General features: G+C 41.0%; 1 protein-coding gene across 8 annotated transcripts in view; it reads left to right on the forward strand.

Moving 5' to 3' along the window:
- The window catches only part of PTPRG (protein tyrosine phosphatase receptor type G), a 579,897-nt gene that overhangs the window by 457,594 nt on the left and 98,162 nt on the right, over positions 1–24,141 (forward strand). For 5 of the 8 annotated variants that reach the window (XM_065550638.1, XM_065550634.1, XM_065550633.1 and 2 more), the window contains 4 exons: positions 12,816–13,000; positions 15,111–15,219; positions 17,948–17,997; positions 20,762–21,689. In XM_065550638.1, the coding sequence (XP_065406710.1) occupies positions 12,816–13,000; positions 15,111–15,219; positions 17,948–17,997; positions 20,762–21,689 (1,272 nt within the window). The remainder of the gene's footprint in view (positions 1–12,815; positions 13,001–15,110; positions 15,220–17,947; positions 17,998–20,761; positions 21,690–24,141) is intronic. The other 3 variants (XM_065550639.1, XM_065550636.1, XM_065550637.1) reach the window with 1 other exon arrangement.

Consider the following 24,141-nt stretch of genomic DNA (forward strand, 5'->3'; position numbering starts at 1 on the left):
TTCTTTCTGCAACTCCAAAGAAATAGCTCACGCAGGAAGGTTCCTTCTCTTTAAGAGTTGTTTTAAAAAGTTTGAGGCAAACAAAGAATCTTGTATAGCAACAAGTCCTAAATCCTCATTTCTGTCTCCCCTGAGAGACCTAATCTTTTATCCAAAACATAGCATACGTGAGAAATACAGATTTAAAATTATATATTACAAACATCTTAACTTGAAATCACTAACAAAATGATAAAACATTATTTATTTCCTCCCATCTTATCGTTAGGGAAAATGCAAATGAGCAAGAATCATTTTCAGTGCATTTACCATATGGTCAGAGTTGCAGCTAGTCTTGCTGCCTTTGATAGGATCTGTTCCACACACTCACGGCCCTCTGGGTAAAAAAGTTTTTCTTAAACTGCCTAAGGGGCAGTTTTTGTTCATTCCCTTTTGTTTTGAAGTTTCTTTTGCAAATTTCTTTGTGCCATCACCTTCATTGTTATGCCCCTTCACATTTACATATACCTTAGCCACATCACTTCTTACTTGTCCTTTCCTTTGCAGATAAACCTAGTTATCTCAATATTTAAACTGTTCTAATCATTTTCCTAAGTCATGTCAGACACTGAGCTGATAATTCTATGCACCTTCTCATTATCACCCGACATCCTTTTCCTGATCAGTATTTTGCATTGCAGTTCTTCAGCCCTTGTATTATTATTTATATAGCCCAGTAGGTGTGCACTATGCTAACATGTTAAACCGTGTCCTGCCCCCCAATCTGAGAGACATGGAATACAAAGGATTAGGGATCAAGGTGAGAGTAGGAACTGACACTTTTCAAAAGGAGATACTCCACTTTCCTTACAAAAATTTATAAGCTGCTTGGTGTCCTTCCAGTTTGCTGTGTCCTGCCGACTTAGTTTTGTGTTAGTTTAGTGTGATGTATCCATTGCTGTGACCACTATGGATAGTGACAGGTTTCAGAGTAGCAGCCGTGTTAGTCTGTATCTGCAAAAAGAAGAACAGGAGTACTTGTGGCACCTTAGAGACTAACAAATTTATTAGAGCATAAGCTTTCGTGGACTACAGCCCACTTCTTCGGATTTATGTAGCAGTTTAGATAGTTTAGTGTCCTTTTTTCCTTTGTAGAGAGGCAAAGTTTGTCTTGTTTATGTAGTAGTTTAGATAGTGGGCTGTAGTCCACGAAAGCTTATGCTCTAATAAATTTGTTAGTCTCTAAGGTGCCACAAGTACTCCTGTTCTTCTTTTTATGGATAGTGAGTGAGTTATTAATAAGCATTTATGAAGCACCATAACTTTGCCTGGTGCTCTTGAGATTAGAGCATGGACAGGGGTTATTTTTAAAGAGTGGTATGAATAACATGTTATAAAAATTAACACTGTACATATGCATCCTCCTGTGGTATGAGTGCACAGCTCCTATTAATGCTAATGGGAGCTGTGTACTCCACAAGGAGTAAATAGGTGTTTTCCATTATATACCTCCTGTTCCAGTGGAAGCGTGACTAGGTGTATCTGTCCTTCATAGAAAACACGATAAAATCACAGTTAACAGGACCAACGCTCAGGGGCTCTGTTTCTGGCTCTGCCACAGAGATCTTGGACAAGTCACTCCATCTTTCTGTGCCTCGGTTCCAACCTTAGTAAAATGAGGATGATCGTTTTTCCCTTCCTAACTGCAGTGTTAGGAGGTGCTCAGGTCCCACAGTGATGGAGGCTATCTTACATTCTATGCAGGGGGCTCCCCAGAAGGGATCAGAAAACTCTTCGTAATGTGGGTCTCTGACTTTCTACCATTTAACATACTTGGTTTCCAAAAACTACTATAATTTGATAGGTTGGAAAGATGCCAAGGTATCTGATTTCTGTCCTCCCTTCCTCACACACGCCTGCAGCAGCCACCTCCCCCTAGCTAGGAGCTCTCGCTATCAGCCAGGCCAAGTTTCGCTTACTGGGCCAATTTAAGTAAGTTCCTGGGTTTGTCACCCATTCAGTCGATCACATTTCATTTTACAGCTGCACTGGCATCACACACACACGCACTCCTCTTCACCTGTGTTCGAATGATGCTAGTTAGCCCCCTGGTGATGCTCCCTAGGAATTAGTTTTCTGGGTCACTCCTGTATCGGTATGGCTGTGTGCCTCTCCTAGGCCAGCCATTTGGCCCTGGAAAATATTGATCATTCATCTTAAACTTTCCTACAGTTCAGACCAAGAGGAGTCATGATAGATTCCCTTCATGACAAGATCATAAGCTAAGTGTGGAGCTGATTTGCCATTCTGAACAGGGCATCCTACATGCACATCCATATTATGCATAGACTCTTGCCTCACTGTGCTCATGCCCACGTGTTCCAAAAAAGTGCCATGCACAAGTTGGCCGAACTGTTGGCTGCCATGCATCAGAAGGTTTAAATAGGTGACCCTAGTTAATGCTGCAAATATTTCCCTTCTCTAGAAAATCCTCCTTTGTGCCCGCATTGACACCGTATGTGTCTCTGCACTTGATTGCACCTGTTACTCTATATACCGAATATATAAATATAGAGATCTAAGTAGACATAGGTATCCTTTTTAAAGGTATGTATCGTACCACGCATAGGCTGTGTGTATCTGTAGTGTGTAATATATACACAGAGATTGTAGTCCAGATCTTCAGCTGGTGTAGACTGGCATAACAGTGTTGAGTTCAGGGGAGTTGTGTTGATCGATACCCGTTGGATTTGGCCTACAGTGTACAAACCCATGTGTGTGTGTGTGAGAGAGATGAAACATTTGGGGGGAGAAAACACACCACAATTTCTGCCTTTCAGTAAAATAGGATTTGTTGCAGTGATGCCATGGAAACTCAAATACTAAAAAGAAATCCATACAGGAATGAATCAAATTGCACCCCAGATGTTAGCTGAATATTCATCTCAGGAAATGGGCCATCAGCAAACGGGGCAAAAACTTGGCTTCCCAAAGCTTCTTAAATGGGAAATTCTGTAAGAGCATTTTACCTACCCAGTCACCAGTGGGATTTGGGGACTTCAACAGCAGAGTCAAGGGAAAGGGTAGGGATAGCTTTGTGGCCTGCATCATGCGGGAGGTGAGACCAGATGATCATAATGGTCCCTTCTGACCTTAAAGTCTATGAGTCTATGAGTCTTTGTTTCACATGGAGCATCAGACAACACGAGGTTTTGTCCATGTTTCTTAAGCATAAGGAACAACCTTGTTTGTTTGAAACATAGTCAAAGGTAAGAGCAGAGACGATAAATAGTTTGTCTCCTAGACACATTCTGCCTGTAGATTGAAGTAGATCAACACAAATATTTGCGAGTACTGTGCACTCTGTAGCCTGTAGATGCCTGCTAGCAAAGTGAAGGCAAAGGTAAAGGATAAAAGTGTGTGTCTCTTTAAAAGTGATTATTCTCATGTATTAATAATGGCGCTTACAAGGATCACAGCACTTAACATCATGAACTAAAACATAGCTAAGTGTTACAGACATTCAGTAAAAGAAAAGTGGCAGAGATGTTGTAAATCTGCCTCTTAGAACTCTTTCATGTATTTAAGCCTGTGTTTCCTCTGTATATGATCCTCATAACCTGTCTCTTTTTCTTAGTGTAGGCAACCCACCATTCCAGGACAGAGAATGAATCAAATAGCAAAAAGCATGGTGGTGTTTTCTATGGGTCTCATTCTGGTCTCACCCCCCGTTACATACTGCAGTATTTCTGTGGAATTACTCCTGAGTGATGCCAATGCAAGGAAGCAGAATATGGCCCTTTATTACTTCTATTGCTATGATATAGTCAGTTTAATACATGCAGTGGATTTTGTGTTTGCAGTGTGTTTTACTTATGTTGAATCATTTTGATACATTGCACGAGTTATTTAAAGTTGGAGGGAAGGGGTGTTCGGAGACAGAATATGCGGGTTTCATATTTGACCACTTTCTGGTTAGTCTTTAAAATGGCCTTGATTTCTGTATTGTTTGCAGACATGTTTCTCCTGGTCAGAGTGACAGGTTGAAACGGGCTGTCAATTAGTTGCAGTTAACTCACGTGATTAACTCAAAAAAATTAATCGCGATTAAAAAAAAAAGTTGTTGTGATTAATTGCACTGGTAAACAATAGAATACCAGTTGAAATTTATAAAAAGAAATTGATGTTTTTCTCCATTTTCAAATATATTGATTTCTGTTACAACACAAAATACAAAATATACAGTGTTCACTTTATAATATTATTTTTATTACAAATATTTGCACTGTAAAAAACAAAAGAAATAGTATTTTTCAATCCTTCTGATACTGTAGTGCAATCTCTTCATCATGAAAGTTGAACTTACAAATGTAGAATTATGTACAAAAAAAAAACTGCATTAAAAAATAAAACAATGTAAAACTTTAGCGCCTACAAGTCCATTCAGTCCTACTTCAGCCAATCGCTCAGACAAACAAGTTTGGTTACAATTTGCAGGAGATAATGCTGCCCGCTTCTTGTTTACAATGTCACCTGAAAGTGAGAACAGGCGTTCGCATGGCACTGTTGTAGCCGGCGTCGCAAGATATTTACTTGCCAGAAGCGCTAAAGATTCATATGTACCTTCATCTTCAACCACCATTCCATAGGACACGCGTCCATGCTGATGATGGGTTCTGCTCGATAACAATCCAAAGCAGTGCGGACCAACGCATTTTCATTTTCATTATCTGAGTCAGATGCCACCAGCAGAAGGTTGATTTTCTTTTTTTGTGGTTTGGGTTCTGTAGTTTCTGCATCTGAGTGCTGTTCTTTTCAGACTTCTGAAAGCTTGCTCCACACCTCGTCCCTCTCAGATTTTGGAAGGCACTTCAGATTCTTGAATCCTAGGTCAAGTGCTGTAGCTATTTTTAGAACTCTCACATTGGTATCTTGTGTTTTGTCAAATCTGCAGTGAAAGTGTTCTTAAAACTAACATGTGCTGGGTCATCATCCGAGACTGCTATAACATGAAATATATGGCAGAATGCTGGTAAAACAGAGCAGGGGACATACAATTCTTTCCCAGGGAGTTCAGTCACAAATTTAATGAATGCATTATTTTTTAACGAGCATCATCAGCATGGAAGCATGTCCTCTGGAATGGTGGCCGAAGCATGAAGGGGCATACGAATGTTTAGCATATCTGGCACGTAAATACCTTGCAGTGCCGGCTACAAAAATGCCATGCGAACGCCTGTTCTCACTTTCAGGTGACATTGTAAACAAGAAGCGGGCAGCATTATCTCCCCCGTTCTGTAAGTGTGGCCTTCATTCTTTGTTCTTAGATGTATACATTTACATTTAGTCATAGTAAAACGCATATTTGCTTGAGCCCAACTTACCAAGTGATACAGATCGCTCTGAATCAGTGACCTGTCCTCTTCATTATTTACCACTTCCCCAATTTTTGTGTCATCTGAAAACTGATAAAGTTTTTGTATTTTCTTTCAGGACATTAATAAAAATGTTCAATAGTGTAGGGCCAAGAGATGATCCCTGCGGGGTCCCCCTGGAAACACACCTGTTCGATGATGGTTCCCCATTTACAATTACGTTTTGATACCTAGCCATCTTTTAGTCCATTTATTGTGTGCCGCGTTAATTTTATATCTTATTTTTAATCAAAGTGTCATGCAGTACCAAGTCAAATGTCTAAGTATGTTATTGCCTTTATTAAGCAAACTTGTAATCTCATAAAAAAAATCAAGTGAGTTTGACAGGATCTATTTTCCATAAACCCATGCTGACTGGCATTAATTACATTACCCTCCTTTAATTCTTTATTAATCAAGTCCCATTTCAGCCACTTCATTGCCTGGGATTGATGTCAGACTGACAGGGTTATAATTACTCAGGTCATCCTGTTCACCCTTTTTAAATATTGGCACAACATTAGTTTTCTTCCTGCCTTTAGGAACTTTCCCAGTGTTCCAAGGCTTATTGAACATCAGCATTAATGGTCCAGCAAGCTCCTTGGCCAACTCTTTTAAAACTTTTGAATGCAAGTCATCTTAACTTGCTAATTTTAACATGTAACTTTAGTAGCTGCTATTTATCATCTTCCAGGAATAATAGTGGGATGGGAAGAGTGTTATCATATGCTATGACTATATCATCTGTTTTTTCTCCAAATACAGAACAAAAATACTTATTGAACACTTCTGCCTTTTCTCCATTATTATTGATAATTCTACCATTTCCACCTAGTAATGGACCAATACCATTGTTGAATTCTTTTTGTTTCTAGTATATTTTTTAAAACTCCTTCTTATTGTCCTTAACTCTGCCAGCCATAGATTTCTACTTGCCCCTTTGCTTCCATTATCAATTTTCTACAGTTCTTAGCTTCTGACCTATATTCATTGCTATCAATTTCCCTTTTCTTCCATTTGCTATATATTATTTTAAAAATTTGTATCGACTGTCTTCACTTCTCCACTAAACCAGGTTGGTTTTTTTAAGTAGTACGGCCATCTTCTAAAATAATTCCCATCATCCATCTCTCTCTATATATATATGTGTGTGTGTGTGTGTGTATATATATATATATATATTGGACTTAATTCTGTTTGCAAATTATACATTTGATCAAGTCATGATACTTGTACCTAACTTACCATTATTTTTTAGTTCTGTGATCAGTTCCACTTTATCTGTCAAGATGAGGCCTAATATAGAATTCCGTCATGTTAGATGCACACTTCTTGAGGTAGGAAATTATCATCTCTAATGTTTAGGAATTCCAATGATGTTTAGTACTAGCAGCACGAGACTTCCAGCATATGTCACTCAAATTGAGGTCCCCAGTGATCACACTGCATTTTTCCTACACGCTGTAGCCAGGTGCATAATGTGCCGGTCATGCTGTTCCCTAATATGATTTGGTGGCCTGTAGCAGACACCAACTAATACCCCATCTTGTGCTTTATCTGTTAGGACATTGATCCATAAGCATTCAAGATGATTTTCTTCCGAGTTATCAGTGACTCAGTAACAGACAAGTATTCATGTATCTATTGATAGTCATGCGGATAATATGCCACTTAAGATGAGGTAATATTTAGGTTCTAAATTGCAGAGCCATTTGATAAATAAATGTATTCCTCGCCTTGTAGCACTTCACTTGCTCTCTGCACTAATCCATCTCCCAGGATTTATTCTAACATACCAAACCTCTGAGCAGCTTCAATGCACTCCCGGTTTTTAAAATCATTTTGATTCAGAAATGTTTCCTTTCCTCCATCCACTTGTGAATTTTCTTCAAAAGTCCCCTTGCCCAAGGACTCCCCATCCTTGCACAGGCAAGATTGAGTTCTTCACCAGCCCTGGCTTTTCTGTGCACAAAAATGTCATGACTTTAAAATGCAATATGTCCCAGTTCTGCAGCAGTAGAAAAAGCAATTTATGCCTTTGGGAAGGAGGAGATTCCCAGCTTCCCAAAAGAGGATACAGTACAGCCAGAAATAATGGTGGTGACATTTTTATGCATAGAAAAGCTAACTTAGAACATTTCTAGGTTTTGATGGATCTCCCCGAGCCCTGTCCTGTTGGATTCATAGTACAAGTAGGCTTGGAAGGATTCAATTTTGGTTGTTAAAAGTCTATAACCATCAATTTTGTTGTACACGCACAAACTGATAAAAAAATTTCCATTGATGATGATCCAAATTTACGGACTGGCAAAGTAAGAAAAATGCTGCTTGAGAGCTTATTCGAGTTTGATTTAAGACTATTTGCTTTCTATATTTTGACACGCAATGTTGACGATTTGTGTTTTAATGGTCATAAAGCCTTAACTTTTTGAATCTCAGCATCTACTGTCATTAAATTGTCTGACCTCCCCATTTTCGGACACACACACCCTAACTTTCCCCAACTGCGAAAAATTTAAAGGGGGGAAAGGCTGAAAACTTAAATCAATAAAAACAAATGCTTAAAAATAAACTTTTATATTATCTGACAAAATTATACTCTTTACAAGAGGAAGCGATACAAGAAATAAACTCAATGCAAGTTTTAAAACATTCCTTAAATAGTTTTTCAGTAATATAGCTAGCGTAAGCAAAATGCACGCTGGTGCAGCGTGTCATAGAAATTTTATCAGGGTAGAACTGCATATGCCTGTGAATAAGGTGCCTATTCCAAACTTCGGCTGCTAAAACCTTTCTAGCACATGACGTGATCAAGTATGTTATATAAATAGTTAGTCATAGGTATGTCTTACATCAGTGCCTAATTCCTGCTAAACCAGGGGCATCTTCTTTTCTTTCTTTCTTTCTTTTTTTAACACCTCTCTCAATCAGAGATGCAGAGGAGGGCTGCCATGCAGGGCTTTGGATTAGGCTCTATGGGGATTGATTGAGTTACGAAAATCCCATGGAGGTTGCATAGCCAAATACAACGTAGAAATTAAATGAAGGGAGAGATGAGTGTGGAGATGTTACATTAATTTTATTTGTTCCAGACCATTTGAATGCTTTTAATATGAAGGAAATAATTCTCTGTTGTGTGGCTGACCTGGATGGTGCTGGAGATTAAGCATATGACTGTGTTGTGCTTTGCTGTGGCGGTGTGCAAGGGTGGACAGGGTGCAGAACTCCCCCCATGAGTGAAAGGGAAAAGCAGAATCTCTCCATAGTTCAGCGAAAGCTAGGGGAAGGAGGCCAGCCGTAAACCTCATTTTTCTCAGGGGGGCCATGATCTGCAGTGCAGAGGCTGTGTCTAGTCCCCAGGAAACCACCACAAATGCTGCCATCAGCTCTAGACGTCAGCTGGGGTTGAACAGTGTTTCAGATCAGAGCAGCCAAGTGCACTCAGAGCTCCTTCCCTTAGCTCGACCCCCTCTCAGCCTCCCCCTACAGCCGTTTTGCAGAGGACACGGAAGGCAGACACTTTTTCTGTTTGTTCTTGTTGCACCAGCCCAGAGAGGAAGAGATGGTCCAGTTAGGGTAATAGCTGAGAACTTGGAAGACATGACTTTGATTCCTGGCTTCACCACAGACTACCTGTGTGACCTTGGGCACATCACTTAGCCTCCCTGTGCCTCAGTTCCCCGTCTGTAAACTGTGGATAATAACACTGCCTGCCTCATGGGGTATTGTGGGGGGTGTTGCATTATAGACTCTGAGGAGCTCAGGTACTACTGTGCTGGGAGCCATATTTAAGAGACATTTGTCCTGATATGAGGACTGGCTGTGGTGGTTTTGTGTTGTAACAATTCCAAGACCTTATACTCCCTTTATCACTGCCTATCATGCTGACCAATATTGTCTCATTGTTACTTTGCCTTCCCTGTCCGTCTGTCTGTCTCTTGTCTTATACTTAGCTTGTAAGGTCTCTGGGATGGGACGCATCTTTTCTTCTGTGTCAGTACAGTGCCTAGCACCATGGGGTCCCAGTCCATGACTCGGGCTACGGTAATATAAGTAATAAGAATGGCTGAATCTGAAGGAAAGGCATGGTAGTATTTTCTCTAAAAACAGCTGAGATCTGTGATTTCAATGTCAAATGGCTTTTTTAAAGAAATCATCAGTTCACTGGCTTGTTTGCTCATTTAGCCTGAACATTTTTTGTTTCTTTTCAATGTATTCTGTTTCAATCCAGAGCAACATACAAACATTTTTTCCTCTCTGCATTTGTATTTGTCCTTCAGCTTTACACTTTGCAAAATCTATGGGGGCTCCTTAGCATCCTAAAATATGGTTTAAAAAAATCCAGAATCTGTGAATCTTCTCCTTCCTAAAATGCAAGACACACACAATATGGAAAGGAAAATTGGCTCTCTAGAAAATGCAGATAGCTTTATAAACAGTCAAATCGTTATGTACTTTTTCATTCCTTTCAGACATTTGCTACATTATGTACTGTTCTAATTAAATCATCAAATTGAATTATCAGATCAAATGTTTTTTATTCCATTGTGTCCTGAACAGGTTTGGTTAAATTAATAAAATTCCATTTTATAAACAAAAAGGGGGAAAAAATCCTATTTTTCCCATTCATCAATCCAGAAACCTTCAAAATAGATACTGAATAGGAAATGCTAGTTAGTATGTAATCATAACACATTCTTCCCTTGTGCCTGAGAATAATTGGAACAAAGTCCTATTAAATCACAAACTTTGTGATATTAAATCATAAACTGTGAAATAGCAGCATTGTGAATTCAGTGTCCTTCTAGCGGGCCAGGGCCCTGATTTTCCAACCATTCTATGGCTGGATCCAGCAGAGCCTTTTAGAGTATGTGTTAGTGAAATCAGTGATGGCATTAGAGCGATTAAAGTCATGCACTCTGCTTAACTGGATCGGGGTTCAGGTGCAAACAATGGCAGCACAGTGGCTGCGGGATCCCTGTCAGGCTCTTACGCACAAGTCTCTAAACGATGAATCAACAAATGCTAAAGGGACATTACAAGCATTTGGGGCCTGTTGAGCCTGTTGTCCCTTTATTTTATGTCTCATGTGAAGGTTACCGGAGAATTGCTTTTTAAATCAATTCCTGCTGCAGTAAAACAAACTCCAAGGAGGCCTGGATGGGGCTTCTTTGGGACTAACCACTACTTAACTGGACAGTGTGTCGGGTGCTGATTGACACAAGATCTGAGCATGCTCCCAGTTCCAATAGGCTTTGAATTGAATGGAACGATAAAGCCAGTATGGTATTTTGGAGAATTACACTTTTATGGCAAAGGTGTTAATTAAATATTTGTTACGGTATATGGAAATAAGTGCTCAGTGGGAAAATCTCCATGGAAAGGGGTGAACATAGAGAGACTTGCCTGTGGAACTGGCTATCACAGCTATGTCTGGACAGTCATTAAGGAGATTGTGTGGGTTAAGTGCTCTCTTTTTCTCTGGATGGGAATTAAATAGCCCCATTGGACACTGGATAGAGTCAAACCTACCGGAGGTTCTTGTGTTGCAGAAAAACTGCAGAAAGGGGAAGTTAATGCGTAGGCCCCCATCTAAACTAGCCCACACTTAGTAGACGGAACGTGAGCCCCATGCAGCCTGTAGGGCTAAGTGCTGAAAGAACAGGGCACCGGTAGGAGAGAGGAACAGGTAGTACGCTCAGAGGAGAAAGACAGAGGCTAAGGGTGAGAGAGAAGAGTTCTTGGGAACAGTGACTTAGTGGTGTCCTAACTGGGGTTTCTGGAAATGGCATTGGTGCAGTTTTGGCCACCTCCATTCAAAGTAATCAGGACATTTGTAAATAGGCAAATTACACTTGAAACTGCCACGAGTTTGACTTGCCAGTTTTTTGTTGGCGGAAAGTCTACTGCCACACATCAATTGCTTCACAAACGTGTCTCAAAAAGACAACAAGGTTCTGTTCTCTCATTTTGCACCCATTCGTTATAAAATGAGGGTGACAAATGCACAAATGGGATACATTTAACAGGGCCATCCCACTGGAAATACTGGAGATGCACATGTTTATCCATTTGCAGCACGTTTTTATTTATAAACCACGGGTGTTTGGTAATGCAGCAGCACACGACATGGCCAGACAGGAAACCCAGCTCTGGAAATAGACTTCGTTTTCTCTTCAATGCAGCTGCAACTCTTCAGGAGTAAAATGTTTGTATGTGTACATGCAGGGAGCAAACTTAAGGCAGGTGTGGGGAGGATAATATTGGAAACAGTGCACAGGCTTAGTGGCCTGGGTGACACCCTGAGCCTTTCCTGTCAGCAAAGACCAGATCCTTAGTCCCTGCTGAGTGGATTGAGGTACCACAGCATGCAATTCTTTGTGGCTCAAGGGTTATATTTGGAAAGAGGGTGTGAGAATCTGTCCTGAATTATATATTTTAATCACGTCCCTTTTCAAGCTTGGAAAAATATATAGCCCTTATAGCGGGAGACCAGTATGTACTTTATAGATAGCATATTAGTGCCATCTAGTGTTCTCCATTAGTATGCCTTTAAATTTCAGTTATTAGACAAATATTTTCTTGAGCCATCCTGAATGGGCTGAGTTCTTTAATGCATAGCGCATACGCTGGATCAGTGCCCACACTCAGTCCTTTTCTTTTGTAGGCATTTGAAATAACTAGCAGTTCAGCTCAAGCCGGGCCATTCCTAGGGTTTCCCTCCTGGACATTCCCCCCTGTTACCGACATGCCCTTTCTTCCTTTTGTGACATTTGAATGACAAACAAGGTCTGTGTTTCCCTGCAAAGCAAGTGAAGAAGAGTATAAAATAGCCTTAGTTTATTATGCACTAGTGGGCATAAAAAAGAAACCATAGAGTGTCCCAGTAATAACTCTTAGCTCTGATATAGGGCATTGCATTTTCAAAGTGCTTTGCAAACATTAGCCAATTCTCCCAGCATCGTGTGAGGCAGGGAAGAATTATTGCTCCCATTTTAGGCATCAGGCAATTGTAATACAGGAAAGTTGCACAGGGAAATTAAGACCCAAAGGTTTAAAAGGGCACTGAGCACTTTTGGGTGTGCAGAACTCTCAACGTGCGGAGGGTGAGATATGTAGGCACCTGCGGGGAGTGAAGATTTTGTGCTCATTTGTAAAATAAATAATTGGGCCTACGCAACTTGCCCAAGGCCACAGACGTAATGGGCCCTATTGTCTGTTATCTCTTTCCTGCACTTGGCACAGGAAAGCAACTGGAAGTGGTTTAAATCCCATTGGTTTCAATGTAAAATAGAGTAAAATATTACAGCACTTGTGTAAGTGTGTCAAAAATCTGGCTTTTTAATGTTATATGCAATTATTCTCCTATTTGGTTTCTCTCTGTTCTTCAGGAGAGCTTCATATCTGATCCTTTTTGTTTAGTTTGCAGTACTCCCCCGGTCAACATGAAAGTGCAGCCTGTGAACAGAACAGCCTTGCTAGTAACTTGGAACCAACCAGAGATCATCTACCACCCTCCCATTATGAACTACATGATCTCCTACAGCTGGACTAAAAATGAAGATGAAAAAGAGAAGACTTTCACCAAGGACAGTGACAAGGACCTGGTAAAACTACAGCATCAGCAATTGACCTTAGTCTTAAGCTAGCCTTATACTATACTTTCCTCAGTAGGAGAAGGTGGGGTACGAAAGCATTTGTTCTGTTTAAATGAACGGTTAGTTTTTTAAATTGCAATGGATTGCTTTTCACCCATTCAGTGCTAGTTGAATTCTACATAGCACATCGCCCAGTATACCAGAGTGTTAATTTATCATTCACATGGTGGGCACAAAGGGAAATGGGTAGGCAGATATTTTTTTTTATATACTGCAATTGAAAACTACCTGGCTTGGGAACTAGCTCCACTCACTCTGAAAAGCTTTTTGGCTTATGTGCAACTCACTGGTTTCACAGTAAGGACTGATCGTGCAAAATCTATTACTGGACCAGTGCTTCCCACAGTGCATAGCCCATTGAAGACTATTGGGATGTCCCTGGTAGTGTTTGCAAGATCAGGGCCCGGGAGCTGGGGATGGCAGTGGCCCAGGCTGCAGTATTAAAAAGGAAGAGTGCCGTAGATTTCACTGCTGATGAGATAATAGAGGGAAGGGCAGAACAGTTTAGGTGAATGTGGAAATACCAATCCACCAGCTCCAGTTAAGATTGGATCTGTTTGTCATTCTTGTCCAAGTGGAAGCAAATACTGTACTAGTCTTTAACATTCTTTGCATATAAAATCAAAGTTATATATTCAGGTTTGAAAGGCCTCCGTTTATTGTTAATCAAAGGAAGTCTCTGGAATAAGGAAATCAGTAATTGTATATGCACATGAAAATGCAGCCGCGCTGAGAGAAATTCCTAATGACTGTTATTTTTTTTCAAATACGCAGTCCTCTGGGCCCATTCAATCAGTTATAGAATAATACTTCTCTTATTCCTTCAGATGAAGATTCTTTTACTTCATTTCCATTTATATTTTCAATTTCCCCACTAGACATTGTTATCTAGGTCACATTAGGGAGTGATGTACTTCATGAAATCAGAGAGGAATCTATTGAAAGACACTCAAGGTTATGAAGGTTGTGATGTATTGTAACCTCTCTCGTCATAACGTCACGTGCTTAAGAGATATTTTTCCATCAGTAATGAGGATGGAGTATGTTAAACAGCAGAAACAATTTGGGCACAAATACAGAGTCTTTTTTTTATATAAAAATAACAAAATCTGCAGGAAATTCAATGAAGTGATAGCTTGAAGTAAATGGCAATGAACCCAGCTCTGGAAAAGGGGGTTGGAGGTAAAGGATTCAGCCAAAGTTTAGATTAGGGCCAAGAGAGAGGGGCTTGGCAGAAAAACAGCCTTTGACAATGAAATATAATTTACTGTCAACGTACTTGTACTGTGGCAGAGGGAATTGGGAAGTCCAATTGCTTGAGACATTTGAAACTAGACTAGAAGATAGCGCACTTGCCTTGCAAATGACCCATGACTGCTGATACTCAGTGCAGTTATCTTCCTCTGCAGCAAGGCCCAGAGAGGAGCAATTGCTGGCAAAAAGGGGACCGAGGAGCACTCAGAGAGTGCATGAATGGCTGGGTAGCCAGGCAGCATCTCCAGAACATCCATGTGCATATTCAAATACTCACATTGTAACAGTGATGGTGGGCTGGAAAGTGATTCCCAGCGCAGGGCAGAGTTGGGGCAAATTGCCCCCATCAACCCTGCTGTTCATTGCAGAGTAAAGCACCTGGCCTAGGTACTGTGGTGGTTGGTAGCTCTATGTTCATATCCGGGTTGGTGGGAAACACCCTTTTCTCCCCCACCACATTTTTTTATTTTAATTTTTAAAAGATCAAGTAACTTGTTTGCAGTTTTTTGAGCAGTAAGGAGTAGCAAACATGTATGTTAGTGTGGTAGCTAATGCATCCTGGGTGAAATTCTCCCCTGTGCAGAGCTAGCACAAGGTCTGTGCACCACTTAAGTCCCGCTAAAATCCAGCAGCTTACGTAATGCATGGGCCAGCAGCTGGACCTCTGCCCAAGAGTTAATGTCGCCCTCTAGAAATGGTCTTGTCTACATGTTCTATGTTAGCACAGTGCTCTGTATTGTACAAATTGATCATGGAGAGCCCTTTGGGGGGGAAAATCTGAATAATATCTATTTCTTTTAAACAGAAAGCCATCATTAGCCATGTCTCACCTGACATCCTTTATCTGTTCAGAGTTCAAGCAGTTTGCCGAAATGATATGCGTAGTGACTTTAGCCAGACAATGCTCTTTCAAGGTAAAAAAGAAATATCTATATATATATATCTGTTTAAAATTATGGGATTTTTTTTTCCTGCTTAGTATTCTTTTGCTGACCAAAATGTGTACATGGAATAATATTACAAGGGTCTGGGTGTTCTAAACGGTGCTAATTTCCAACTCTGATCAGCTGAGGTTAGCAGAACATTCATTCAAAAGAGAAGGGCTCCTTGGCAGACTCTTCTCAGTGATAGGTTGTCAGCTCCTGTAATTACTTCCCATCTCCCGCTGAGTGATCCTTTAGAACCTGGATCTGATGATCTCCAGTGCATATAGCAAGTCCCTTTTATTAGTCCAGGTTTTCCAGGAGAAGGCTATGAGAATCCTTTGTTGGTCTTGTACCAATTTGTTCGTTTTATTTTGTTTAATTAGTATGTTTAAATTTTGTATCTGAGTTTAGAGCATGCTTGTTGGTGCCTTTTAGAAATCTGACTGAATATAAATATATGTAACCTTATTTGAAATCAGCCTTTCGCTACCTAATTTAAAAAATAAATCAAAGGTAGCATAGCCCACTGATGTGGACCATGAGAATTACTGTAGCTGTAATCCACATGTAGCAAGGACTAGGTCTGGTTAGTGTCTGTATGGGATGAAGGAAGGCCCAATCTTACCACGACAACAGTGTGGACAGATTCTTACTCCTGAACAGTCTCATTGATTACCAAAACAAAGCTATTTTAACTCACTGATATAAATTGTGTGTCACACTCTCATCTCTCACCCATTTCCACTTCAGTGACTCTGAGTAGTGTGATAAGTCGGAGACCAGGAATACAACTTATTGATAAAAATTATAAATCCTAGTCCTAAGAAAAAGCAAAGAGTTAAATTACTTGAGTCAGAAGTTATCTATTAAATTAACAGAGACATTTTTAAGGGTGACCTTTGGAGAAATATGTGGGGTTCAAACATAGTTAATCTGATAATCCTCAACAGCTGAAACTGTCTATGAAAAGTCAGGCAACGGACACGATTCATTTGTCAGATCCACAAGGTGCCGATTTTGCCTCTGGTCCTAGGGGGACCAGACAGCAACTATGAAAAATGGGGATGGGGGTGGGGGATAATAGGCGCCTATATAAGACAGAGCCCCAAATATCGGGACTGTATCTATAAAATCAGGATATCTGGTCATCCCACTTCCAGTGTTATCTTCTCACTGCAAGTGCCTCATTATCTATCACCAATGTGGAAGGGGAGGTTCTATCATATCTAATATCATACAGATGTATGCTGTACACTTCTATCAGATCTAATAAATGTATGCTGTATACTTCACTGTGGTATCTGAGCGCCTGGATCTGTGCGGAGAGTTTTGATCTTTGTTTTAAGTGCCCAACAGGATCAGAAGTTTGTGTACCGGGGACCTTTCACCTCAGCTCTTTAAGCTAAGGGTGAAAGGGACTGAACCACTGAAACGTGACCATGATACTCATTTGATTATAGGCAAAAGAGCCTTCCCAATTACACTAAGAGATCTATAATGGAGGCTACACACACACCAGTATGGCAATGGCAGACGTTAATGTGCTTCCCTCCTTAGCCATTCCCCCTCCCCCCTCCAAAAAAGTAGGGCAAGTTCTTCCAGTTTTACACTGGCTCCAGAATCTAAATTTTAAAATAACTCCTCAGAAGGTATCATCACACTATATCTTGCTGGTTGGAATTGTTTGGCTGTTTATGCTCATGCTAGCCTGCGTTCTTCTAGAAGTTTAAGCTGATAGAAACTCAGATTGGTGGTGTGTATATGTGAGAGAGGGGGAACAGTACACTGGGATGGTTAATATGTAATTTAATTTGTCTAGCAGATGATTACAATTTATATTTCCTTCACCCTTTACAAACTAGTAATTATAAATAAATAAGACAACAAGAAAAACCCTGTTTTGTGATGGCTGGCAGTGTTTTAAAGTATTTTATTAAAGTTTGATTTTGAAACATTGCTTACTCACATACACACTCTAAACAAACAATAAACACGTACCTAATTACAAACAATACACAGCATGTGGCATGACAGATGAACCTGAAATACATTTCTCCCCCACTGTCACAAAAAACAACTTGAGGGATGTAGAATTGCTTACGACAAACCCAATTCCTTAACTTTAGCCAGTCTAATATTAATTCTGAATACCAGGGACTAGAATCTGATTTCATTTATATCACCCTAAATTGAGATGAACACAGCTGTAATATGTTTTAAGATCAGTAGACATTATGATCGTTTAGTCCGACCTGCTGCATAACTGGGCCATAGATTTTCACCTAACTTGTGGGTGAGTAAGAACATATATTTTATGGCTCAGTAGGCAAAGGCCAACATTTTCAAAGCCAAGTGGTTAATATAAGGCTTGTAAATCCATATTTAGGCACTAATATGGATTTAGATGAATAACTTCAGGCACCTTACCTTAAAAATCTTGGCCTGACTCTCAGTTTACACAGGAGTAATTGGGACCAGAATTGGGATTTGGTTGTACATATCAGGCCACTTCAGACATTTTTTACTGGTCTGTGGTTACCATCTTAAACACCAGCCACTGTTTCCTCTATAGTAATCCCTAGGCACACTCAGTAGCAATGGATCTCAAGGTTTTGAAATTTTTAGATGCCTTTAATTTCTGAGAAATTATTTAGCAAGAATAACTGCATTTTTTCAGCTTCATAACCCATGTAAAAATTATCCTTTTGTTTCCCAGCTAACACTACTCGAATATTCGAGGGGACCAGAATTGTTAAAACAGGAGTGGTAAGTACTGGACATAAATCAGTGCAGCAAATTTAAAAGCAGTTGTAAATTGTGCCATAATACCCACCAGGTGGCAGCATAATGTTGTAAATCTACTGCCGTTATTTGGGAGGGTGTTACTTGATTTAAATCCTGAGCAAAAGCTTTAATAGCTTGTTTCCACACATGGAATAGCTTTATAGCTTCATGATTCTGTAAGCTTTCTTTGGAGAGAAAATATGTAATCCTAATGACGACTGGGAATATGCTTAATTTCTTTTAATAATTAAATGAACAGAGAGGTTCATGCAGTAGGAGCCAGGCAATGTTTTGGCATATGGCATCTGCAGTCTTCCAATGCCGTGGAAATATCTACTTTTGTGTAAATTAGGCCTTAGCAAATTATTTATTTTAATTCTTGATTTCATGTTACTTGAGGCTGTAAGTATTAACTAAGGTGAACTTTCAACAGCTCTTCTAATTTCATATTCCAAAATCCAGAAAGTGCAATAAGCGAATATATTTTACACCACTTAAAAATGCCCAGTTTTAGTTCTGAAAGAACATAGTTATGTTCAGTGCTGTAATGTCAATCACATTTATGGAATTCATATTAGAGAACATAGGCTAAGTGCTTTATTTCTGGTTTCACTCAGTCCCATTCTGAATGGTAATACCCCAGTAACACGGGCCTCGAACAAGAATGATTAACATTTTTCACGGATAATGTAGAGATGTACAAAATCTGCTGCCAACTTTTACTTCGTCGGCCCAGCTCTGAGACTAACGGCGAATGCCGGAGAAAAGCACATTTCTCAAAGCTATAGAGGTTCAAATTGATAAGCATCCAGAAGTTCAGATGCTTATTTAAAGTTTGAGCTCAAGATCTCAGAAGAACAGGCTCTCCCTTGAGATCTCCAGTTCTTTGTGATTGCAGCTGGGTCAGACAGAACATGAGAGCAGTCTTTCTTGTTGTGCTGCAGCATTTCAACTTCCTGGCCTGGCGGAAAACAGGAATAGCAAGGGGATGCAGAGTATTATGACTAAATGTACTCAGCTTTTAAAACTCTAAAAATATTTGGGGCTGTAGACATTTTATGGGCTGGGTGAAGGTTCAGATCAGTGCCTATGTTTCCCATTAACAGAAGTATTGGGAGCATAAGCTTTCGTGGGTAAGAACCTCACTTCTTCAGATGCAAGACTTGCATCTGAAGAAGTGAGGTTCTTACCCACGAAAGCTTATGCTCCCAATACTTCTGTTAGTCTCAAAGGTGCCACAGGACCCTCTGTTGCTTTTTACAGATTCAAACTAACACGGCTATTCCTCTGATATGTTTCCCATGTTAGCTGTCCCTCATAAATGCATTTGCAGCATAACCTCCACTTTATTTTTGTTGATTGAACTGGTAACGTGAAGCGTAAGTGCAGCATGGTCTAGTGGCCTGAGCACAGAACTCAATTCTAATCCTGGCTCTTCCACAGAATTATTCTGTGTCTTTGGACAAATCAGTGAACGTCGGCGTCTTTAGGATAATCACCACTACAGGCAGCCACGGTAACAGCGAACTTCATCTAATGGTTTTCAGATGTTTAGCCAGGGTTTATTCTGGATAGATCGTGTGTGTACAAAGTTAATCGTTTTAGCGTTGCTGATCATCTTGTAGTACAGCCCAAGTAGCTGCAACTCTGGGTCACAATTCAGCCCCTGCTTCCCCCTAGCTGCATGGGGAAATAAACTGTGCCAGCCCTTTTCCTGCTAAAGCTTGTTGCTCTCCCTCCCCCCCCACCCCCCGCCGCCGCTCTGAGTTGAGAAGGCAGAGTGCGTTGGGCAGGATGGGTAGAAGCAACTTGTGGTGATGACTAAGGGCTGGTGATGGTGGTAGCCAGCTCAGGGCAATAAGGAGGCCCTGCATGCCCTCGTACTGCCCTGCATGGTGCACAGCCAGGGTCTCAGCTGAGATCTTTTGAAGGATGATGATGCCAAACTGTGCCATAGTGACAAACCTTAACAGAATAACGCCAACCTGTGCAGGGTAACGAACATAATTAGGAAATAATAGGAACTGAGACCCCAATCCTGCAATCAGATCTGTATGGAAGGACCCCAGGACTCTGTGAGAGCAAGGGGTGCCCCAGGTTTGGATCCGATTGCAGGAACTGGGCTCATTATTACAAAATTAGGGGCATTATAGTAGCTGCTGAAACACAGCTTTTATTTGAAGGTAAAATGTACATGATTTCACATTTTAAACATTTTTTAGTCTATGGTTTAGAGAATTGGCATAGTGAAAGTCATTAAACTTTTAAAAAATATATTCCTCCTCCCCCCCCCCCCCAAAAAAAAGAAATATTCTTCAAAAGTCACTAAGGAAGGGGAGAGGTCGAGTATAAAACGAAGATAAGAGTAATGAGATATTGCTCTAATTGTTGTTTGGAAATGGCAAATGCAAGAACGTTTACTCCTCTTGGGAATGTCTACACTGCAGTCAGAGGTGTCACTGCAGCTGGTGTAGACATAACTCGCGATCACTTTGATCTAGCTAGATCAAAGCGAGCTCGAGTAACAGTAGCAGTGAAGCCGTGGCACCTACCCAGGGTCCCATATGGGGTTGTACAGTATGTGTACATCAAAACTAACTCGAGAATGTGTACATGGTCTGTGATCACACCTGAATGCATTGTAGACCTAATCTGTGTCATTTGCCATGTGACTTTTTAATGCTTGTGCTGTTTCTGGGTAGATTTGACTCCAGTTTGTATAAATATACTTGTCTCATTTGAACAGAATAATGGGCAGAATGGAGTGTTTGGAAAGAAAAAGAAAACAAAAGGAAAAAAGAGCCGAGGTAGCATATCAGTGACCCCTACTGACACTCTCTCTGGTGTGTTTTCTTCCCATGTCCCCTCTGGTGATCTCTTCAAGCCTACAGCTTCTCCTGCTTCTTCAGCTGACATGGCTCCCATCAGTTCTGGATCTTCGACCTGGACTTCTTCTGGTCTTCCTTTCTCCTTTGTTTCAATGGCAACTGGAATGGGACCTTCATCCAGTGGAAGCCAAGCAACAGTGGCCTCCGTGGTGACCAGCACATTGCTTGCCGGCCTTGGGTTTAGTGGTGGCGGTATTTCCTCCTTTCCTAGCACTGTGTGGCCAGCCCGCCTTCCTAGTGCTGCTTCTACCAGCAAACAGTCAGTTAGGCCGGTGCTTACAACTCCTGAGGCTTTATCTTCCCCAGGACCGGACAGTGATTCCGCTCTGACGAAAGACAACGAAGGAGCAGAGGAAGGAGAAAAGGATGAGAAGAGTGAAAGTGAGGATGGCGAAAGGGAACATGATGAAGAGGGAGAAAAGGATTCGGAAAAGAAAGAGAAGAGTGCAGCGACAGAGGCTGCCGAGGTACAAAATAACACTGAGACCACACTAACGACCATTTCCCCTAACAGAACTGTAGAGGAGGAAGGAAATAAAACCATACCTGGTCAAGAGCAAAACATTTTCCCAACAGATAAGAGTCCTGAAGAAGAGAGGGTTACTGAAACAGACACTCAGCCCCAACCTGTTCCCTCCACCCAAGTGCCACCAGCATTCACAAATGAACATTATGAAGGGCAAATCCCAAAGGGACCAGAGACAACATCAAGAAAAGCTTTTCCCAATGACCGCAGGTTTCCAGAGGAAAATCCATCCGATAACAGATTCATCACCATTAACCCAGGTGAGTGATCCTGGGGGAGGGATGAGTGGGAATTGTGTTTACTTCCTTGTTTCAGATTCCATTGAAAAAGCTACAGGGACCAGATTTCTCACTGACTGACACCCCACACGATCCCATTAGCAGCAATAGGGTAAATCAGTGCAGGACTCAGCCCACAAATGATGTTACTCTGGGGGTGGGGTGGGGGGGAAATACCCAGGGGAGGGAGGTTATTGTGTTAGGAAATTATCCAGCCTCCAATTAAAAACGTGTGCTTCGAGCTGAAAAATGAAGTTTGGCAAGAAATTAGCCTCCAATCTGGTTGGCTGCTTTTAGGAGTTTTGTTGTTAGAAATTAATATAGCTAACTATAACTGTGAAATTATCTTTGAACAATGGCCGCTGTGTCTTATGCATATCTGTTTTTCATAAGACGTTTGTGACATACGTATACAGTTATTTTATTTATGCATAAGGCTTTCACTGCTTAGCTCCAGCATATCTGGCTGGCTTCTTTCTCACCACGCACTCACAGGCCTCAATCCTCAAGACTGATCCACGTAGATGGTCCTTTATATTTCACAGAGTCCATGGAAGTTAAGGGGGTTCTGCACTGGTAATGTCACGTGGATCCAATTACAAGGTTTACCTTGGTCTCCCTCTGAGGTTTTAATGAGATGACTGTCTGAGTGACTGTAAGATGATGTATGTTTGTTTGGTTTTTTTAAAAAATCACTGTTTATTTTTCAGAACTATAGTATGTTTAGTAATTTTGTTTTGCTGTTGTGGAGTTAGAATACTGTGAAAAAGCATCTTAAATATTTATTTCTCTTTTACATTTATAAAGATTAAAATCCAGACCTTTTATGCTAAGTTACAGCTCAGAATCAATTTTCACGGCTAAATTTTAAAAAATCAAAGCCCCCAATCCTTAATGATGTTTGTTATAGAAATGCTGATCCGACTCTAATGCTGCGACTCAGAACTGTTCTGCAAGAAAACAGATTAGCAGCAGTGGAGCGGTCATGCTCTAACCCCGGTTTTGCTGACATTTTTTATGCAGACTCTGCTGATTTTCTAGCTTGCTTTCTTCTACTCCATGGTCTCACATGGTGGTTTTCTTCAAAGTCAGCTCTTCCCACCATACATGCTTTAAAACACTTGCGTAGGCAGCCTGCCAGACCCACCTTACCATGTCTGCTTTTTGTCGGGATAAGCATGTGCGCTCTGGCTTTTGCAGTGCTGAGTCAAAACTCAAGGTCGTAAGAATTGGGCATAGTGGAATCTCACTTCGAGCCCACCTGGCTTGCTCTGTGAAAGCAAATCTACCTCTTGAATAGAGGTATTGGGTTCTTCCCTCCCCTGCTTAGCAGTACCTAATGTCCTGATTTCCTCGACTGTCCAAATTTCATGTCCTTTGTGCAAGCTCTAGCAAAGAGCCTGATGGCTTACTGCCAGTGTAATGTAAATGAGAGAGGAAATGGACAGATGGCTCCGATGTCCATCAGAGGACATATGGTTTATTATCACATTAGTTTTTCTGGGGTGTGAGTAAGGGGGGGTTAAGAAAAGATGGGACCCATTGCAGAGTGTGAGGAAGGTGAGAAAACGCTAATGCACAGCCATATTTTATTATGGATAGGACTCACTAGTCTGACATGGCTTGCTCCCACTCTGTCTGACACACGGAGAGCCCATATGCCTCGAGGAATCTCTGGAGGGAGGAAAGGAAGTAGCCCAGGTGCAGTCCAGGGAGTCCGGCATGGCTTCTGCTAATCAGTTATCAGGTCTGTGGGCATTGTTCACTTGGAAGTTGGCTGTGGGCTATCTGGAAAGACAAAACATGCAATGGATCTTCCTGGAGACCTGAGAAAAGGACAGTCAGCCTATAGAAGTCCCAGCCAATATGGTTCTAGGTTTTTCTATGCTGGCGTGAGGGAAGTGACATCTTGGAATCAGCTGTGTCCTTCATGTTCTGGCTCAGGATATCTATAAGGAGAAGTGCTTGAGTCAGACTTTAGAGCCAAAGTCTCCAGAGGAAGTTTTAGCCAAGGGAAATGATGAGTGACAAAGTTTCCTGCCATCTCCCAAGCCAGAATCTTAATTGTCTCTCTGGTGGCCTCACATACAAATTTGTTCAAGAACAGGGGGTGGTCTAGCTTCTTTTCAACTTCAGAGGCAGATGGTGTTAAGCTCCTAGGTCTTGAAACTGCAGAAGAGGAAACATGAAGGTGAACCTTGAGGGACATGCAGAGACCTTTAAGGGCCAATTCACACCATTTCCCTAAGTTAGAGTCCCCTTTTCTGTCCCTGGGCTCTGAGGGGGAAATGTTAGTCTCTAGCAGACCAGAGGATTTGTCACAAACTTAGTGACCATTGAGTCAATCTTTGGGAAGGACCAACACTTTTTTGCTGTGTCTTGAGGGAGTTTTGTAATGTTTGTCATAGCCCTGAGGGATGGAAGACTTAGAATC

The sequence above is a fragment of the Chrysemys picta genome, chromosome 7 (genome assembly GCF_011386835.1).
Source record: "Chrysemys picta bellii isolate R12L10 chromosome 7, ASM1138683v2, whole genome shotgun sequence".
NCBI lineage: Eukaryota > Metazoa > Chordata > Testudines > Emydidae > Chrysemys > Chrysemys picta.